General features: G+C 43.9%; 2 protein-coding genes across 4 annotated transcripts in view; both read right to left on the reverse strand.

The window, feature by feature from the left end:
* LOC120018230 (Golgi SNAP receptor complex member 1) overlaps nucleotides 1-3,743 on the reverse strand; it is a 50,769-nt gene extending 47,026 nt beyond the window's left edge. The window contains exons 1-5 of one of the 3 annotated variants that reach the window (XM_038961310.1): nucleotides 3,680-3,743; nucleotides 2,804-2,915; nucleotides 2,403-2,493; nucleotides 2,131-2,238; nucleotides 1,832-1,923 (exon numbers count right to left, since the gene is read on the reverse strand). In XM_038961310.1, the coding sequence (XP_038817238.1) occupies nucleotides 1,832-1,923; nucleotides 2,131-2,238; nucleotides 2,403-2,493; nucleotides 2,804-2,915; nucleotides 3,680-3,710 (434 nt within the window). In that variant the 5' untranslated portion in view covers nucleotides 3,711-3,743. Of the gene's footprint in view, nucleotides 1-1,831; nucleotides 1,924-2,130; nucleotides 2,239-2,402; nucleotides 2,494-2,803; nucleotides 2,916-3,608 lie in introns of all 3 variants that reach the window. The other 2 variants (XM_038961308.1, XM_038961309.1) reach the window with 2 other exon arrangements.
* An 827-nt stretch (nucleotides 3,744-4,570) lies between these two features.
* LOC120018231 (carboxypeptidase D-like) overlaps nucleotides 4,571-20,324 on the reverse strand; it is a 36,653-nt gene continuing 20,899 nt past the window's right edge. The window contains exons 7-21 of the mRNA XM_038961311.1: nucleotides 14,354-14,545; nucleotides 13,320-13,487; nucleotides 13,062-13,171; nucleotides 12,752-12,854; nucleotides 12,514-12,656; nucleotides 12,179-12,348; nucleotides 11,697-11,999; nucleotides 10,913-11,108; nucleotides 10,527-10,662; nucleotides 10,275-10,421; nucleotides 10,093-10,191; nucleotides 9,878-9,942; nucleotides 9,568-9,699; nucleotides 8,851-9,139; nucleotides 4,571-7,300 (exon numbers count right to left, since the gene is read on the reverse strand). Coding sequence (XP_038817239.1) covers nucleotides 7,068-7,300; nucleotides 8,851-9,139; nucleotides 9,568-9,699; nucleotides 9,878-9,942; nucleotides 10,093-10,191; nucleotides 10,275-10,421; nucleotides 10,527-10,662; nucleotides 10,913-11,108; nucleotides 11,697-11,999; nucleotides 12,179-12,348; nucleotides 12,514-12,656; nucleotides 12,752-12,854; nucleotides 13,062-13,171; nucleotides 13,320-13,487; nucleotides 14,354-14,545 — 2,486 coding nt within the window. The 3' untranslated portion in view covers nucleotides 4,571-7,067. The remainder of the gene's footprint in view (nucleotides 7,301-8,850; nucleotides 9,140-9,567; nucleotides 9,700-9,877; nucleotides 9,943-10,092; nucleotides 10,192-10,274; nucleotides 10,422-10,526; nucleotides 10,663-10,912; nucleotides 11,109-11,696; nucleotides 12,000-12,178; nucleotides 12,349-12,513; nucleotides 12,657-12,751; nucleotides 12,855-13,061; nucleotides 13,172-13,319; nucleotides 13,488-14,353; nucleotides 14,546-20,324) is intronic.

A 20,324-nucleotide genomic window follows, 5' to 3' on the forward strand; every position in this document is an offset into this window, starting at 1 on the left:
AGCAGAACAATTATAAATTCAGTCCACAGCCAACAGAACAGTGAAAGGTTCATTCCCAGGCACCATGATGTTTGGTTTATTGTGGAGCACAAGGAGAACACACATGACTGCATGGAATAACAGAGAGCACTGATGAATAAGGCTATATGCTTATATAAAGGAGGGGTATGTGTGTGCTCAATATGAATCCTGCAGTGATCTTGTGGTGCGGCCTGACGCATCTTACCATAGATCAATAAGCCATTAGAGCAGACAAGAGTCATGGTCTGGTTGCCTAGCCCTCATTTAAATCTCCTCATTCACTACCAAGCCAATCAGTGGAGCACTGAGCACCTTCTCTCTCATTAGAGGCCCATGGGTGTAGGGCTGGGCGGTAAACCATTAAAAAAAAAACATATCTGTATTCATTCAAGGACCGGTTTGGATTTTTACTTTACCTTCTATTAAAATGCCTTTTTAATGTTTGATTTATTATATTAAACATTCAGTAATGAGTAAAAAAATTATAGCAATCACCCTTTTTATCGCCAGTAAGAAAACGGCTAAAAGCTGAGAACTGCTAGCTAACTTTCTAGCACGACAACAACTTCAGGAGGGCAAGCTTGGCAAAACCCCCAGAAGTAGGTTGACTACGCACAAATAAGAACTGTAATTGAATCCAAAAACAGTCAAAGGGGAGAATAATTATTCTCATAAAGGAAACTTGACGAAATACAGGCATATACTAAGACAAAAATTTGTGACAGTGACAACAAACTAGCGCAGGAAATGAAGAAATGTATGAAAATGCAGGAAGTGAATGCTAGAATTCAACAAATAACTATGGAAATGGGAACCATTGGTTGAGTACCAGAGTGAGGTTACAAAATAGGATTTTCAATCCTATGCAATGTTCTACAAATAGGCCTACTTAAAAAAAATACAAATATTTAACTAGGCAAGTCAGTTAAAGAACAACATTTTATTTACAATGACGGCCTACCGGGGAACAGTAGGTTAACTGCCTTGTGCAGAATGACAGTTTTATCTTGTCAGCTCTGTGACTCGATCTAGCAACCTTTCGGTTACTGGTCCAACGCTCTAACCACTAAGCTACCTGCCGACTACTTCACTGTCAGTTTTGTATTCCTATTATTTTCGGTTGAAGTTTATTTGAACAGTATAAAGCAATCAGAATGGAGAAAGTTCATTAAAACTACTAAGAATACATTTGTTGCCATGCACTACCGCTAAGCCTATTTAAAACTATTTTTATTCAGAAAAATCAAATACCATCAAAAATATGAAAACTACAGTGATATGATAATTTTGGTTTCACAGGTCTAACAATAACATGGCTATATACAGGGTGTAACAATACCGAATCAATGTGCATGGGTACGAGGTAATTGAGGTAGCTACGTACATGGGTTGGGGTAAAGTGACTAGGCAACAAGACAGATTGACAGTAGCGGCAGCGTATGTGGTGAGTGTGAAAGTGCCTATAAAGAAAGTTTCAATGCAGCGTTTTACCCTTGCATTGTATATGCTTTCGTCACCCTGCCCGAAGTGGATGAACTGTCACTAAAACATTTTTTATTAAACTTCAACATCTAAACAGCATACAGGACTGGTATTCCATTTTCTTTTATTTTCACTGTTAAATGATCAGGGATTTGAGACACACATGAGGGCGTGTTCTTACATAGAGAACCATAATAATCAATATAATCATATGCTTTATCAATCACCCTTTTCAGTTGAAATAGTCGACAATCTGTTGTTTCAAGTCAGTACAAATGGTAAGACAGGATCTATGGAGGGAGGGATGGCTGGAGGGAGAAATACTCACTCAATGTCTTTCCGGACAGACCCCAGCAAATCTTCTCTCTCCCGGATGGCAAGGAAGTTGGCTTTGGTTTTGTGGAATTCGTGAGTGTAGTCCTAGGGTACAGCAACAAAAAAAACAGGAGTAAAAGGAATGAAAAACCATTAACCATGGAAGTGAAAATGATGCATGCAGAGCTCAAGTTAGGACTAAGTTCTGATAGAGGAATAGGCGAGAGAGAGGGGGAGTGAAACAAAGAAAGAGAGGGGGAGAGATGGAGGGATAAAGAGAAAAATTTAGAAAGTAAGAGAAGACAGACGGACCTGCAGAATGTCTCTGTGTCTCTGGAGCGTGTGCATCAGGGCTGCGTTGAGGGACGTCACACCTGGGGTGCTGGTGTACTCCGCCATCTTGTCGTTCACACCCGTGAGCTAAGAGACACAGCACCATCAGTACACATACACACAACAATGCAAGATTCAACCATATTGGCATGCCTATGATAGTGAAGCTGAATACTACTTGAGGACCAAAATCCATTCTGACATTTCATATCAACTGCATACAATGATAATTATTTGCTGGGAAGTCTTACTTTGGCCAGCAGCTGTTCAATCTCCACAGACATGGTCTCAAACATTCTATCCTGTGTCGAGTTGTTGAGGAGGGGAGTAGTATCCGAGTTACTATAGGGCAGAAAGGAAGACAAGGATGGAGAGAAAGACCATTAGGACTGGCAACATGTGGGCTTGGTGGAGGTACTGTATCACCATATTTGTAACACCTATCAGTTCTTTTAGATCCATAAACACCAAGAAAAAGCATGTTTAAAGGAGAATCTCCATTGAAAGTACTTTTTAGTCCAGAAGGCTTAATCTCGGTTCTGGGAAACTGGCCCCAAAGTTGTGGTGGCAGGCACTAGTCTCACCTGTAATGTAGGACCTAGGCCATTGGGAAAGGGGTTAGGGACAAAAAAGGAACTGGTCTTAGTCTTACCTGTCTCCTCGACGGCCATCTCTGGAGCTGCTGTAGCTGGTACACAGTTTACTGAAGGACACCAGCTTCAGGTCCAGCTCATTCTCCAGCTGCCTGGCCTGCTTTCGCAAATCTGGGATGTGCAACATACATAGACACACACACCGTTTGGAATTGATTAACAGGGTTGGCGTCAACAGCAACGTACGCCTACAGAAAGATTGTAATCCAAATAGCTGAAATCAGTCATATTAAATCAGATGTCTTGCTGTCTTTTTCGTATAGCTAGTTAAACATCTGAATTGATGTTAACGGTAGTTATCTATACAATAGTGGTAGACAGCTAACGTTCGCTAAGTGGAGACAAAAAAACAACCAGGCAACACTAATCATCCTGCTGCTGTTGACAATACAACTTTGCTGGCTAACCAACTACTTTAGTTAGCTAGCACAAAAACAATTTTGCTTAGGTTGGCTGATCATTTAGCTAAATAACTACTGTTAGCTAACTCAGTGAAACTGAAATCACATAGCTAGTTAATCAACTCGACAGCAACCTAACTAGTAAACTAACTATTGTATACAACTAATCTAAAATAGCTTGCTACAACCTAAAGTTTGTATAGCTATGTGAAACTAGCTGGCTAGTTTCATTAGCTAGCTAGCTGACGAAGTTAACATTACATCGGTAAACGCTTCACTTGCTAGCAAAAGCTTGTTTTGCTAGCTAGCTAGCTGAGCTCTTAGACAGGCCACCCAACCCAACAGTGTCGATTTGTTCCATATTTGACAACACTTTTGGCCTGTAAACCCCATTATAATTTACCAAACATCGTTGTAAATGTATCCAATGGCTCTGTCTGATCGCACCCTAGTTGTGCCAGTTTGCCACCTCACCTTCCCAGTAGTTGCTGCTTCCTCCTGCCATTTTTGTCCAACGTCATCAGCTGACGCACGGCCCACCTACTGTACTTGGAACTGGAAAACTCCTACAACTGTACACTACAACAGCGCCTCCCCGTGCTGTTAACTAGTCATGTGCAGCATCCATTGACAAACTGGTCAGAACCTTGGGAACAAAAAAAGCAGTGTATGTATAGCCTCATAAACAGTAATTGATAGCGGAATGATTTTATGAGAAAGACAGCTACAGACCACACCTGCCAGCAGAAGAGAATAGGATGTTGCCGTTATAGCCTTCTTTTCATATAAACTGTGTCGACAGAAGCAATGAGGAATGTTGTGAAACTGGTCCTATTCTCTCTACATTCTTCTTCCCTTCCCCATAAAAATAAAATGGCAAATGCTAGTAGTCTGCAACACAAACAACTGCATTAACATCTCAAAATCCAGCCTATTAAACTGACTAAACGAAATCTGCGGTAACACATTTTTAACCTTTCACAGCAGCCACCATGCAAGTTGTCTTCATTCAAAACATAAATTCATTGGCTGTCCACTAGTGGCAATAGTGGGTCAATAGAAGACGCTAAAATTGAGAATCTGCATTAACATTTTGCTGCTATGTTGCTGCTGAATGACATCTCTGAGAAGAGATTAGTGTAGAGTCAAACCAATGCAACGAATTAGGACATAAAACCATATTGAAAGAAAATGATTTATTTCATCAATGTGTCTTGAAGAATGTTCATGTCAGCATGGTCTGTCATATGGGGCTCCCGAGTGGCGCAGCAGTCTAACGCACTGCATCTCAGGGCTTCACTACAGACCCTGGTTCGATTCCAGGCTGTATCACAACCAGCCATGACTGGGAGTCCCATAGGGTGGCGCACAATTGGCCCAGCGTCGTCCAGGTTATTGTTTGGCCGGGGTAGGCCGCCATTGTAAATAAGAATTTGTTCTTAACTGACTTGCCTAGTAAAATAAAAAGAATCACCACATACAAAGTAACAGGTTGGTTTGTTATGAAATGTGTGTTGTATAGTCAGGGTTAACTTGAATTGCACTTATTTTTCTCACTCAAATACACTTGGCAACAGTTCATTATCTACAATCAATTCAGTTTCATATAAAAAGAAACAAAAATAACCATTTATATCAAAACACCAACATCCATTCAGAAAACACACTCTCCATCTCTCTCACACAGAAAGTAAAACAAAAATAACTTAATTTCTCCCCCTCCCCTAAGATTAGCTGGCTTCGCTACAATATTGATTATGTGCAACTGAGATGAAAGCTAAGAGTCAGACACTCCTGTAGACTAGTGGTCCTCCACCCTGGTCCTGAATAACTACATGGTGTACAGGGTTTTGTTCCAGCCCAGCACTAACACACCTGATTCAACTAACCAGTTACTCAATAAGACATTGATGAGAGTAGAATTGGGAGGGTCAGTGTTGGCCTGGAACATGTCTGCACACCTCATACTCCTCATGACCAGGGTTGGTGACCACTGTTGTAGAGGAAGATGCCCTCCTCTCTAAACACTCTCCTGCCACTGCTGGATGGTTCTAGAGCAGACATTCTGCACATTTTCAGTAATGTAGGGCTGCCATCTACCATAAGGATTTGATAGAATTGTATTATATCAGATGTACAAATAAATCATGAATGAATGCATGAAAAGAATTAACAGCAAAAATAGAGAAATAAAAGTAAATTACAACAAAATATACATCTATGTTGCTGCCGATTATTAAAGCATGGTTAAGTAATTTGCCATCTGAAAAGGTCATTTTAAGATATGAAACATTTTAAACAAGCTGGTCTATGTGTAGAAAGAAAAAAAAGCATACATATTCTCTTAAAAATAGATTTTTTTAAAGAAAACCATCCATTTGTAATCTACAGTATTTGCATCTATTTCAAAGTGCTTTCCTTGAACAATTAAATGGGGAATCATGTATTTGTATTTAACATACAGTGCGTGTAGTAATGCATAGAGGGCCTTGTGCTGTATGTCCAAGAGGGCACATTAATAAGCAGAGGGCAATAGAAGTGAAAACACATACAGGCTGTGAACCCAGGCCCATTGCAAGTCTTCTGCTCTGAGAGTGCATCACTTAAAATACTCAAGACTCCCGGATGAATCCTGGACGACTATTATGTCTTCCATACCACCTGAGTATCTGATGGATCACAGAATATAATCTGTACTATGTCATAACCTGGACGAGATTCTAGTATATTTACTATGCTTCTAGTACCCACACCGCCACGCTTCTGTACTATAGCCCTAAAAGAGAGTGGGGTGTCTAACTCTACAGCATCCAAGGCACTGTGTTTGATGCTCCCTCTGAAAGATTGGCTAACTGGACTGGGACAACATTGACAAAAACCATGAGAAACAGACATTTCTTGAATCATTTCAAATTACTGTAGTTAGTGTATTCATTGGTACTAGTTCCAAGTATAAGTATCAAATACATATATGGACAGGTTGATGAGTGGTGAGCTGCAAAAGTGTGCATGTGTGTGTTGCGTGCATGAAAAAAAAAAAAAAGGTTTTCCAGCTCCACTAGGCCTTTAGTGTGCATCCATGAACAGAGCTAAGCAGGTGCTGATTTGGACGATTCGGCTTGGACACCAGCCATAGAGGAGAGTTGTAGACTCTGAAACAGCTCTCTCTGGTGGGCTGGAGGAGGACAGGCAAATAGGACCTGGGGAATCTTATAGGAAAGGACAAGAACAAGCCCTCCCTGCTCCACCGCTTCCTCCAGTAAAGCAGAGCCACAGAGCACAATACCAGCCAACTCAACAGTCACCGGCATGGGCAGTAGAGCAATTCAACAGTAACAGAGTGATGCTGAGACTCAGATTTTTCATGTTTAAAATGTATGTCAAACAAAAACTATACAACTCTATGCACTCTAACTATTACAATTTCCACTGAACATTTTACATAAACTTATTTACATGAAGAACAGTGCAGCTGCAAATTTTGGTAACAGAATGACGGCACCAACTGCACAAACCATCATTCTGTTACTAAACTTCGCATCACCATTGTTCTTCAAGTAAATGTGTTTTTGTAAAATGTTCTATGGAAATTGTTAAAAGTAGTGCATAAGAGTTTTATGGTGTGTTCAACTTTGCAATCATTGGTTTTTGTTTTAAAGTGGAAAATCTGAGTCTCAGCAGCACTCTGTTAATGTGGAATTGCCCAGTACTAACAGGATCGTATTCATTAGGGCACACTGTAGCAAAATGTTTTTGAACAACAGATAGCAAAAACAAGCATTTCTTGTTGTCCCTTCCCTGCTCCCGTCTGTTTGGTGCCTAACGAATACGAACCAGGTTGGCCGTGTATGTATGTGGGATCTCAGAGTTTGTCGGAGTTGGCGTAGAGTGTGTCCTCATCACTCTCGCTCTCATCCTGGAACTCATTGGAGAGCAGGGATTTCTTGGAGCCCATGGACGTGAGGCGTATCTCGTCCTCGTAATCGTCACGGTGCTGCCGCAGCCGGTGGAAACCATCCTTCTGCTGGTTGGACTTAGCAGAACACACACACCAGATGATACAGGCTGTCACCACCAGGGCCGTCATGGAGGCCGCTGCAGGGAAGGAGAGACAAGCATAAAGTTTATTCGGAAAGTATTCAGACCCCGTGACTTTTTCCACATTGTTACGTTACAGCCTTATTCTAAAATGTATATATATTTTTTAATCCCCCTCAATCAATCTACACACAATACCCCAAAATGTCAAAGCAAAAATATGTAGTAGGGGGGGAAAAACAAATATTACATTTACATAGGTATTCAGACCCTTTACTCAGTACTTTGTTGAACCATCTTTGGCAGAGATTACAGCCTCGATCTTCTTGGGTATGACGCTACAAGCTTGGCACACCTCTCAAGCTCTGTCAGGTTGGATGGGGAGCATCGCTGTACAACTATTTTCAGGTCTCTCCAGAGATGTTCGATCAGGTTCAAGTCCGGGCCACTCAAGGACATTCGTGTCCTGTAGCCACTCCTGCGTTGTCTTGGCTGTGTGCTTAGGGTTGTTGTCCTATTGGAAGGTGAACCTTAGCCACAGCATGATGCTGCCACCACCATGCTTCACCGTAGGGATGGTGCCAGGTTTCCTCCAGACATGACGCTTGACATTCAGGCCCAAGAGTTCAATCTTGGTTTCATCAGAACAGAGAATATTGTTGCTCATGGTCTGAGAGTCTTTAGGTGCCTTTGGTAAACTCCAAACATGCGGTCATGTCCCTTTTACTGAGGAGTGGCTTCTGTCTGGCCATTCTACCATAAAGGCCTAATTGGTGGAGTGCTCCAGAGATGGTTGTCCTTTTGGAAGGTTCTCCCATCTCCACAGAGGAACTCTGGCAGAGTGACCATCGGGTTCTTGGTCACCTCCCTGACCAAGGCCCTTCTCCCCCGATTGCTCAGATTGGCCGGGCGACCAGCTCTAGGAAGAGTCTTGTTGGTTCAAAACGTCTTCCATTTAAGAATGATGGAGGCCACTGTGTTCTTGGGGACATTTAATGCTGGGACATTTAATGCAGCAGAAATGTTGGGGTACCCTTCCTGAGATCTGTACCTCGACACAACCCTGTCTCGGAGCTCTACGGACAATTCCTTTGACTTCATGGCTTGGTTTTGCTCTGACATGCACTGTTAACTGTGGGAACTTATATAGACAGGTATGTGCCTTTCCAAATCATGTCCAATTAATTGAATTTACTACCAGGTGGACTCCAATCAAGTTGTAGAAACATCTCAAGGATGATCAATGGAAACAGGATGCATCGGAGGTCAATTTTGAGTCTCATACCAAAGGGTCTGAATACTTATGACAGTGAGTATGACAGCCCACTTGGAGTTTGCCAAAAGGCACCTAAAGGACTCTCAGACCATGGCACAAAACAAACGTGTCCTAAAAACCTACAGCATTTAACTTATTCACCTTGTTATACTCCCTACAATGAAAAATCTGTGGATGTGCCCTTGAGAAAAGCACGTTACCCTAATTGCTCCTATAATAACAGCGTCTGCTAAATGACAAAAATGTCAAAAAAATTTAATTGTCTGCAGTCATCTGGCAACATTACATAAAAGGTAACATCTCCACAAAAACCATTTCTCCTCATGCTTACCTGCAGTAGCCACAACAAACTCCCGGGGCAGGCCAAAAATACGGTTGTCCATGTCAAACTCAATGATGATGGAGCTGGCGGCTTCATATGACGACACAACCACCTCCTGCCGTTGTTGCTGGTAGCCATCAGCCACAGCCTCTATGTTGTGGTTTCCTGGTGCCAGAAGAGCATGGAAGTAGCCTCCCTCTGCAGTGAACACCCTCACACCCCCGTTCAACACTATCATGGCCCCCACGATGGGCTTCCCACTCTTATCCTTTACCACGCCACGCACACCTTTATGGACCTGGGAGACAGACGAAACACAGATTGAATGTAAAGTACACAGAACAAAAAGTAAGTAGCCATGTCCGAGCCAGAACGGCCGATAGTGCAGGAGCCTATATCCTGTTACTGTAGCGTAAGGCAGCTTGATGTGCAGTACAAGTACACACTCTAGCAAAGATTTTATAACTAAACCAAGATAGACCTTGTTGGCATGGGGATTCGATCCAGCAACCTTTCAGTTACTGGCACAATGCTCTAACCACTAGGCTACCTGCCGCCCCAACTGCGTTTGACAAATGCGTTTGATAAGTAACCAAATCGGAGTGCCGAAATGCATTAATTAATTATTATCAAACACACTCAATAACTCTTATCAACGCATTTGTGAACTTATTTAATGCATTTGTATCACATGAGCCAAGGTCTGAGATCAAGGGTATTACTGACCTCCACCAGCATGCTAAGCAGTGCCTTCCTGTTCTCAGCCCACAGCGTGGCCAGCTGCACGGCCGGGGGGAACAGACAGCAGCCTGTATACACCGTGATCTCTGGACAGTGGCCAAAGTCCACACTGAAGTCCTGGAACACAGACATACACACAGATCAGAAGAGGCATATTGGTGACCAATAAATAGTCCTGTCGTTCCAGGACTCAACCAGCAGATGCCTCTTTGGGTCCGGGGTGTCAGAACAACCCTCCTCCTGAGAGAGGTATAGCATTAGATAGCATTAAGAAGCAGGGATTGATGGAACATACCTTCATGCTGCCCATGTGACTTTGTCTCTCTGCTGCCCTGAGTACTCCATCTGGGATGTTACCCACTGAGGAGAGAAGAGAAGAGGAGGCTGAAACAGAGGCGTCAATAGATATATAGAAGCTATCCATCTTCTTTTCCAATTCACCACTTCCTTTTAATTCACTATACAGTCTATAGGTCACAGTGATCTATTTGTGGTGCTGTTGGTACATACTTTGGTCATTGCTTGGACATCCTGTATCCCCCAGGTGCATCTTGGGATGGTTTCTGGCGTAAACATTGGCCAGGTACTTCAGAGTTTCCTCATTTTCAACTGAAAAAAAGTACACTATTAGTTAACTATTTATCTTATAGTTTTCCCACTAAAGTATTCTATTTGGAGCCCTATGGTCCTACCTGGCTGTACAGGCTTGTCGTAGGGGTAAGTGGCCAACAGGGAGCCTCCATCCAGGGCTACAGAGAGTGTGAAGCCCCTCTCTAAGATCAGGTCCATCACTGCCCTGGTCTCTGGCTGAGCCTCCACCAGGCGCTGGGAGGCATTACCTACAACAGCAGCACACACAGACAGGACACCATCAGACATATAAGGGCATGCAAGCATACACACACAAAACATCTGTCTATACACAAACAACAGCAGGTACTGACCGAAGAAGTCAGTGTCCAGATCTTTCCCGTGTGTGTTGGTCATGCCCACAGTAGAGGTGCACTGTTTCTCTCTGGCCAGCTCTCGTCCATCTGGGTTGATGGAGGGAAGGATGACGATCCGCGTCTCATTTATCAGCTGTGGAGAGGAGAAGAGGGAGAAGGATAGAGAGGAATTATGGGTAGAACAGGACATCAGTGATATTTAAATGGGAGCTTTTGTATTTTACAACATCTCTAAACTTTTTAGAAAGTGTGGTAGATCAAGAAATCCACATGATGAATATTTAGCCATTTCTAGGCAACACAACTGTGCAAGGGTGTGAATAATTTCACTAGGTAACGTAGTTATGATTGGTGTAGTAAAACCATCTCAGTTAAAATCTCACCCTGGTGATGGTGGGGTTCTTGCCGTAGTTGATGCAGAGGAAGGCAGCGAACTCCAGCAGCAGCTCTGTGCCCACAGGGGCGTTGCCATGGATACCTCCCACCAAGCGGATCTTGGGCTCGGCCGTTTCAGGCTCGTCTGGTTTGTTGGAGATCTCCAAGGCCCAGATGGTCCTGTACTCCACACTCTGGCCCAAACTACACAGAAAAATGCATGTTATTATCAGTTCCACTGTAGATAATATGGAATATGGTCACCTAGCAGACTCTTCTGCAAAGAGACGTAGACCGTAATTCAAACCATTTGGAGAGGTTTTGAGGTTAGCCATTAGAAGTACAGGGTGGCTGGTAGCCTAGTGGTTCAGAGCGTTAGGCCAGTAACCGAAAGGTCGCTGGTTCGAATACCCAAGCCAACAAGGTGAAAAATCTGTCGATGTGCCCTTGATCAAGGCACTTAACCCTAATTTGCTCCATGGGCGCCGTACTACTACGGCAGACTCTGTAAAACAATACATTTCAAAGCACCTATCTGGTGTATGTGACAATACATATACATTATTTATTTTTTACATGACAAGATAAATTATTTTGATTAAGTGCAGTTACACTAGGGGTTAGAGGTCAGAGTTTACTATGCAGGGAGGTGACATTTTATGCGTTTAGCTAGGAGGTCAGAGGTTATAACTCAGGCCTACTTGTGCAGGGAGTTCCTCTTGGGAAAGTTGAGGTTTAGAGGTTAGTTGTCAGGTTAGGGTTTAGAGGTCAGGGGTCATAACTCAGGCCTACCTATGCAGGGAGGTGATCTTGGGGAAGTTGAACGTTAAACCCCTCAGGAACTCTGACAGCTCTTTGTAGCGTCTGTATCTGAAGCTGCTCTCTGTGACGGTGCTCTGAACCAGCTGCTCCAGCCCCTGGCCCAGAGACAGGTCCTTAATGAAGCTCTGGAACACCTCCTCTGCAGGGTCTTGGGTGGCCCTGGGGTCCATCGGGGCCTGGCCGTTGGGATCAGAACGCACCCGTGTCAGCCGGAAGTCTACCAGCTCCACCCCCTCCTCTTGCACTGTGGCATAGATCTTTACTGAGTTATACCTGAGAAGACGGGGAGAAAGGGTTAGGCCATAGAGGTCATTCATTCTAGTTGTTCTGTTTCTATGGGTTAGTGTGTGGTTACCCTGCAGATAAACAGGTTTTTTTGGACCGGTCTTGGGTCTACATTTTAAACAAACCCTCAAATTTATCTCAGTTACTACTACGGTCCTGTCTCTCACCCCTGTGCGGAGGCGGTGAGGTGGTACGTTCCAGGGACCAGAAGTCTCCAGTAGTCTCCAGCTAGGTTGGTTGTGATTTGATGATCGATCTCTTCCACCGTGATGGTGGCATTAGGGATGCCTGTACCATCTTTAATGTCTATCACCATGCCCTTCACGCCTCTGTGGACCTACAGAGGCACACACACAATGAATACCTCAAATACAAGTTGGTGCATTTGAGACAAAATAAGTAGGTAAGACATTTAGAGGGAAAGAATATACACATACATTTTTTTAAATAATAATAATTGAGAGAGAGAGAGAGAGTGTGTGAAGCATGTAAGTATGCTGACCTGCTGGATGTACTGCAGTAAGGCTCTACGGTTCTGGTCCCAGTACAAAGGCAGTTGCTGGGCCTTAGGGTACTTCACACAACCCAACTCTATGGTCACCTCAAAACAGTTAGTGTTCAGGTAGTTCCAGTCCTGCATCCCACCTGGCAAGTAAACACAAAGAGAAGTCAGATACACAGGTGCGCAGACATACAAATTGTTCCTCACAGTATGTGAATTGGAATGGGAGGGCACGTACCGGGAACATTGTACCAGTTGGCGCCGTTGGTGATGCCGTCCTCAAAGAACTCTGATCGGTAAAGGTCCTCACAAGGGTGTCCTTTGTGCATGAGAGCGTTTTCCTGGACACACACACACACACACAGGGCAAATGGAATGCAATAAAAACATCAGAAATGAAACAGTAAACGTATCAACGTATCTTCTAACTGTCCAGTGGTTTTATTAACAGAATTAAAATAGTTTACAACTGTATAAATGTATTCATTAAAAAGTTACATTAAATGGACTGATATAAGGACCAAAATTGTGTGTTGAAGTCCACTGACCTGAGAGTAGGCTCTGGCCACTTGTTTAAAGACCTTGTCATCAGGACACTTGCTGTACTCCGTACGTCCCTGCTTGTCATCATCATATGGGTAGTTGACCACCAATGACCCTGTGGTGGGCAGAGAGGAAATATTCAATGAGAATACAGTATATTACTAAAATTATAAAGCTGTCCCCCAAAAGTGGGCCAATATGTTGGTGGCAGGCCAACATACAATTTTTATAAACATTGAAAAATGGGGGGGCTTAGGGCTTACCTCCATGTAGGTTGGCTGAGAGCACAAAGGGATTACTCTTGAGCCAGTTCATCACAGCGATGGTCTCTGGCTGCCTGGGTTCAGTGATGGTAGTAAACTGGTCAGGGAAGTTACGGTTCAGGTCAAAGTTGTTACTGTTGTTGCGTCCCGTGTACCCTCTGACATCACCTGCCAGAGAAAATGAACAGAAAACAATACAAATACATGATACCTATATCTCAATCCATTATACAAAGACAACAGAAACGGATCATTCTCATGTCACAGTACCCAGGTAGCAGAACACATATTTCCATGGCTTCTTTTAATAATAGGGTAGTTCCACCTTAAATATTTCCCCAGTGATCAACTTCCTGTTTATAAAGTGCTGGGGAAAACACCAGCACAACTAGCTGAGCTAAAACTAGACCTATGTAAGAGGAAATGTGAGAAAATCTACAGGGCAAATAAGGAAGCTAGGCAGCAAAAGAGAAGAAATTCCATTCAGAAGTATTTCAAGGTCTCAGTCTGACACTTGACATACAGATAGTTTATGTTAGCATACTCAAGCTATTTGGGTCTGAACACTTGTTTTTGTTCACAGCCAGACAGTTTTCTTAAAATTCTATACAAATTCGCCATGTCTAATGCGTATTCCTGTGATATTTTAGTGACTCAAACAATACAACAAAATCTATGGGGTAAAAAACCTACCTAAAATGTTTTTGCTGACATGCGCTAGTTGATCAGGACATTTCTTGCAAGTTATAAATGGCTCTCTAAGGTATGCAATGACTGACATGACAAGAGGAACTGATGATGCACTACCCGACCTCAAAATTGCACCTGGTGCATTCTACTATTACAACTCTCGAGTAAGTTGAAAGCCGGACCGAGTTCCTTAAGAAAACAGTTTGGGAACCACTGACTTCTTGCTACCGCTAATCATGTTAAATACCTTCTTTTAGACCTACACTGCATTTTTCTTCATCTGGCATGTGTACAAGCAACATTTTCACAAATAGACCCCCCACACATACACGTTCCTCTCTTACCCTCCCTGGCGATCTCATAACCATCTGGGTTCATGGAAGGCATAATGTGTATCCGAGTCGTGTTGACCAACTGGGTGACCTCAGGGTCGCTGCCATAGTTACGGCACAGGTACTCAATAAGGTTGAGGAGTAGCTCGCGTCCCACCACCTCATTTCCGTGCATGTTAGCTATGTACTTGAACTCTGGTTCACCTGAAGCAGAGGGGAGAAAAGAGCGGGGAAAATAAATACAAAAAGTGTTTGAGTGCTATTAAAAGAGAAGTAGGGCAGAGTCGGTTGAGAGAGAATGAGGGCGGAAGTCTCCTGAACAAATTCACACTCAATTAAACTAAAGCACTCCTATCATTTTAAAACCCTCCTTATCCTTGCAGTGCCACTAAATATTGAAGACACACAATGCTGTAATGGGCCTGCTGATACGAGTGAGTACACCACATTCAAAAGGATATCAAATCAAATTTTATTGGTCACATACACATATTTAGCAGATGTTATTGTTGGTGCAGTAGTATCTAACAATTCACAACAATACACACATTAAAAGTAAAATAATCAAATTGAGAAAAATATAAATATTAGGACAAGCAATGTTGGCGTGGCATTGACAAAAATACAGTAGAATAGAATACAGTATATAGTTGAAGTCGGAAGTTTACATACACTTAGGTTGGAGTCATTAAAACTAGTTTTTCAACCACTCCACACATTTCTTGTTAACAAACTATAGTTTTGGCAAGTCGGTTAGGACATCTACTTTGTGCATGACACAAGTAATTTCTCCAACAATTGTTTACAGACAGATTATTTCACTGTATCACAATTACAGTGGGTCAGAAGTTTACATACACTAAATTGACTGTGCCTTTAAACAGCTTGGGAAAATTCCAGAAAATGTCATGGCTTTAGAAGCTTCTGATAAATGATGTCAATTAGCCTGAGTCAATTGGAGGTGTACCTGTGGATGTATTTCAAGGCCTAACTTCAAACTCAGTGCCTCTTTGCTTGACATCACGGGAAAATCAAAAGAAATCAGCCAAGACCTCAGAAACAAAAAATGGTAGACCTCCACAAGTAAGGTTCATCCTTGGGAGGAATTTCCAAACGCCTGAAGGTACCACGTTCATCTGTACAAACAATAGTACCCAAGTATACACACCATGGGACCACGCAGCCGTCATACCGCTCAGGAAGGAGACGCGTTCTGTCTCTTAGAGATGAACGTACTTTGGTGCGAAAAGTGCAAATCAATCCCAGAACAACAGCAAAGGACCTTGTGAAGATGCTGGAGGAAACAGGTACAAAGTATCTATATCCACAGTAAAACGTATCTATATCCACAGTATCGACATAACCTGAAAGGCCGCTCAGCAAGGAAGAAGCCATTGCTCCAAAACTGCCATAAAAAAGCAAGACTACGGTTTGCAACTGCACATGGGGACAAAGATCGTACTTTTTGAATAAATGTCCTCTGGTCTGATAAAACAAAAATAGAACTGTTTGGCCATAATGGCCATGGTTATGTTTGGAGGAAAAAAGGAGGATGCTTGCAAGGTGAAGAACACCATTACAACCGTGAAGCACGGGGGTAGTAGCATCATGTTGTGGGGGTGCTTTGCTGCAGGAGGGACTGGTGCACTTCACAAAATAGATGGCATCATGAGGGAGGATAATTATGTGGACATATTGAAGCAACATCTCAAGACATCAGTCAGGAAGTTAAAGCTTGGTCATAAATGGGTCTTCCAAATGAACAATGACCTTAAGCATACTTCCAAAGTTGTGGAAAAATGGCTTAAGGACAACAAAGTCATGGTATTGAAGTGGCCATCACAAAGCCCTGACCTCAATCCTATAGACAATTTGTGGGCAGAACTGAAAAAGCGTGTGCGAGCAAGGAGGCCTACAAACCTCACTCAGTTACACCAGCTCTGTCAGGAGGAATGGGCTAAAATTCACCCAACTTATTGTGGGAAGCTTGTGGAAGACTACCCGAAACATTTGACGCAAGTTAAACAATTTAAAGGCAATGCTACCAAATACTAATTGAGTGAATGTAAACTTCAGACCCACTGGAAATGTGATGAAATAAAAGCTGAAAGAAATCATTCTCTCTACTATTATTCTGACATTTCACATTCTTAAAATAAAATGGTGATCCTAACTGACCTAAAACAGGGAATTTTTACTAGGATTAAATGTCAGGAATTGTGAAAAACTGAGTTTAAATGTATTTGGCAAAGGTGTATGTAAACTTCTGACTTCAACTGTAAATATGAGATGAGTTAAGGAGTATGTAAACATTATTAAAGTGACCAGTGATTCCATGTCATATATTATATATATATATATATATATATATATATATATATATATACACACACACACACTGCTCAAAAAAATAAAGGGAACACTTAAACAACACAATGTAACTCCAAGTCAATCACACTTCTGTGAAATCAAACTGTCCACTTAGGAAGCAACACTGATTGACAATAAATTTCACATGCTGTTGTGCAAATGGAATAGACAACAGGTGGAAATTATAGGCAATTAGCAAGACACCCCCAATAAAGGAGTGGTTCTGCAGGTGGTGACCACAGACCACTTCTCAGTTCCTATGCTTCCTGGCTGATGTTTTGGTCACTTTTGAATGCTGGCGGTGCTTTCACTCTAGTGGTAGCATGAGACGGAGTCTACAACCCACACAAGTGGCTCAGGTAGTGCAGCTCATCCAGGATGGCACATCAATGCGAGCTGTGGCAAGAAGGTTTGCTGTGTCTGTCAGCGTAGTGTCCAGAGCATGGAGGCGCTACCAGGAGACAGGCCAGTACATCAGGAGACGTGGAGGGGGCCGTAGGAGGGCAACAACCCAGCAGCAGGACCGCTACCTCCACCTTTGTGCAAGGAGGAGCACTGCCAGAGCCCTGAAAAATGACCTCCAGCAGGCCACAAATGTGCATGTGTCTGCTCAAACGGTCAGAAACAGACTCCATGAGGGTGGTATGAGGGCCCGACGTCCACAGGTGGGGGTTGTGCTTACAGCCCAACACCGTGCAGGACGTTTGGCATTTGCCAGAGAACACCAAGATTGGCAAATTCGCCACTGGCGCCCTGTGCTCTTCACAGATGAAAGCAGGTTCACACTGAGCACATGTGACAGACGTGACAGAGTCTGGAGACGCCGTGGAGAACGTTCTGCTGCCTGCAACATCCTCCAGCATGACCGTTTTGGCGGTGGGTCAGTCATGGTGTGGGGTGGCATTTCTTTGGGGGCCGCACAGCCCTCCATGTGCTCGCCAGAGGTAGCCTGACTGCCATTAGGTACCGAGATGAGATCCTCAGACCACTTGTGAGACCATATGCTGGTGCGGTTGGCCCTGGGTTCCTCCTAATGCAAGACAATGCTAGACCTCATGTGGCTGGAGTGTGTCAGCAGTTCCTGCAAGAGGAAGGCATTGATGCTATGGACTGGCCCGCCCATTCCCCAGACCTGAATCCAATTGAGCACATCTGGGACATCATGTCTCGCTCCATCCACCAAAGCCACGTTGCACCACAGACTGTCCAGGAGTTGGCGGATGCTTTAGTCCAGGTCTGGGAGGAGATCCCTCAGGAGACCATCCGCCACCTCATCAGGAGCATGCCCAGGCGTTGTAGGGAGGTCATACAGGCACGTGGAGGCCACACACACTACTGAGCTTCATTTTGACTTGTTTTAAGGACATTACATCAAAGTTGGATCCGCCTGTAGTGTGGTTTTCCACTTTAAATTTGAGTGTGACTCCAAATCCAGACCTCCATGGGTTGATAAATTTGATTTCCATTGATAATTTGTGTGTGATTTTGTTGTCAGCACATTCAACTATGTAAAGAAAAAAGTATTTAATAAGAATATTTCATTCATTCAGATCTAGGATGTGTTATTTTAGTGTTCCCTTTATTTTTTTGAGCAGTGTATATATAGGGCAGCAGCCTCTAAGCTGCAGGGTTGAGTAACCGGGTGTCAGCCGGCTAGTGATGGCTATTTAACAGTCAGATGGCCTTGATAGAAGCTGTTTCGCAGTCTCTCAGTCCCACCTGTACTGACCTCGCATTCTGGATGGTAGCGGGGTGAACAGGCAGTGGCGCGGGTGGTTGATGTCCTTGATGATCATTTTGTCCTTCCTGTGACATCAGGTGCTGTAGGTGTACTGGGGGGTAGGCAGTGTGCCCCCGGTGATGCGTTGGGCAGACCGCACCACCCACTGGAGAGCCCTGTGGTTGTAGGCGGTGCAGTTGCCGTACCAGGCGGTGATACAGCCTGACAGGATGCTCTCAATTGTGCATCTGTAAAAGTTTGAGGGTCTGAGGGGCCAAGCCAAATTGAAGAGGCTCTGTTGCGCCTTCTTCACCACACTGAAATGGTCCACCTACACAGACAGATCGTCAGTGCTGTGTACGCCGATCAACTTGAAGCTTTCCACCTTCTCCACTGTGGTCCCGTCAATGTGGATAAGGGCGTGCGCCCCCTGCTTTTTCCTGAAGTCCACGATCAGCTCCTTCGCTTTGTTAACGTTGAGGGAGAGGTTAATTTCCTGGCACCACTCCACCAGGGCCCTCACCTCCTCCCTGTAGGCTGTCTTGTCATTGTTGGTAATCAGGCCTACTATGGTTGTGTCGTCTGCAAACTTGATGATTGGAATTGGAGGCGTGTGTCATAGGTGAACAGGCTGTACAGGAGGGGGCTGAGTACGCACCCTTGTGGGGCCCCTGTGTTGAGGATCAGTGAAGTGGAGGTTGTTTCCTACGTTCACCAGCTGGGGGCGGCCAGTCAGGAAGTCCAGGACCCATTTGCACAGGGAGGGTTCAGACCCAGGTCCCCGAGCTTGATGACGACCTTGGAGGGTACTATGGTGTTGAGCGCTGAGCTGTAGTCAATGAACAGCATTCTTACATAGGTATTTCTCTTGTCCAGGTATTGTAGGGCAGTGTAATGGCGATTGCATCTCTGTGGATCTATTGGGGCGGTAGGCAAATCATAGTGGGTCTAGAGTGTCAGGTAAGGTAGAGGTGATATGATCCTTAACTAGCCTCTCAAAGCACTTCTTGATGACAGAAGTGAGTGCTACGGAGTGCTAGTCATTTAGTTCAGTTACCTTTGCTTTCTTGGGTACAGGAACCATGGTGGAGATCTTGAAGCAAGTGGAGACAGCAGACTGGGATAGGGAGAGATTGAATATGTCCGTAAACACTCGAGCCAGCTGGTCTGCGCATGCTCTGAGGATGTGGCTAGGGATGCCGTCTGGGCCGGCAGCCTTGCGAGGGTTAACACGCTTAAATGTCTTACTCACGTCGGCCACAGAGTGCAGGCCGCGTCGATGGCACCGTGTTATTCTCAAAGCGAGATGTAGCTGGTTTTCCCTTTGTAATCCGTGATTGTCTGTAGACCCACACGTCTCGTGTCTGAGCCGTTGAATTGTGACTCCACTTTGTATTTGTTCTGACGTTTTGTCTGTTTGATTGCCTTATGGAGGGAATAACTTCACTGTTTGTATCGACCATATTCCCAGTCACCTTGCCATGGTTAAATGCAGCGGTTCACGCTTTCAGTTTAGCGCGAATGCTGCCATCTATCCACAGTTTATGGTTTGGGTAGGTTTTAATAGTCAGTGGGAACAACTGTATGTGTATACATCAATGTTATTATACAAGGCTACCCGGAACATATCCCAGTCCGCATGATCAAAACAATATTGAAGCATGGATTCTGATTGGTCAGACCAGCGTTGAATAGACCTTAGCACAGTTACTTCCTGTTTGAGTTCCTGCCTATAGGAAGGGAGGAGCAAAATAAAGTTGTGATCTGGTTTGCTGAAGGGAGGGCGGGGGAGGACCTTGTAGGCATCCTGGAAGAGAGAATAGCAGTGGTTGAGTATTTTCCCAGCGCGAGTACTACAGTCAATGTGCTGATAGAAAATTTGAGGAAAATGCT

Source organism: Salvelinus namaycush, chromosome 23 (assembly GCF_016432855.1).
Source record: "Salvelinus namaycush isolate Seneca chromosome 23, SaNama_1.0, whole genome shotgun sequence".
Taxonomy (NCBI): Eukaryota; Metazoa; Chordata; class Actinopteri; order Salmoniformes; family Salmonidae; genus Salvelinus; species Salvelinus namaycush.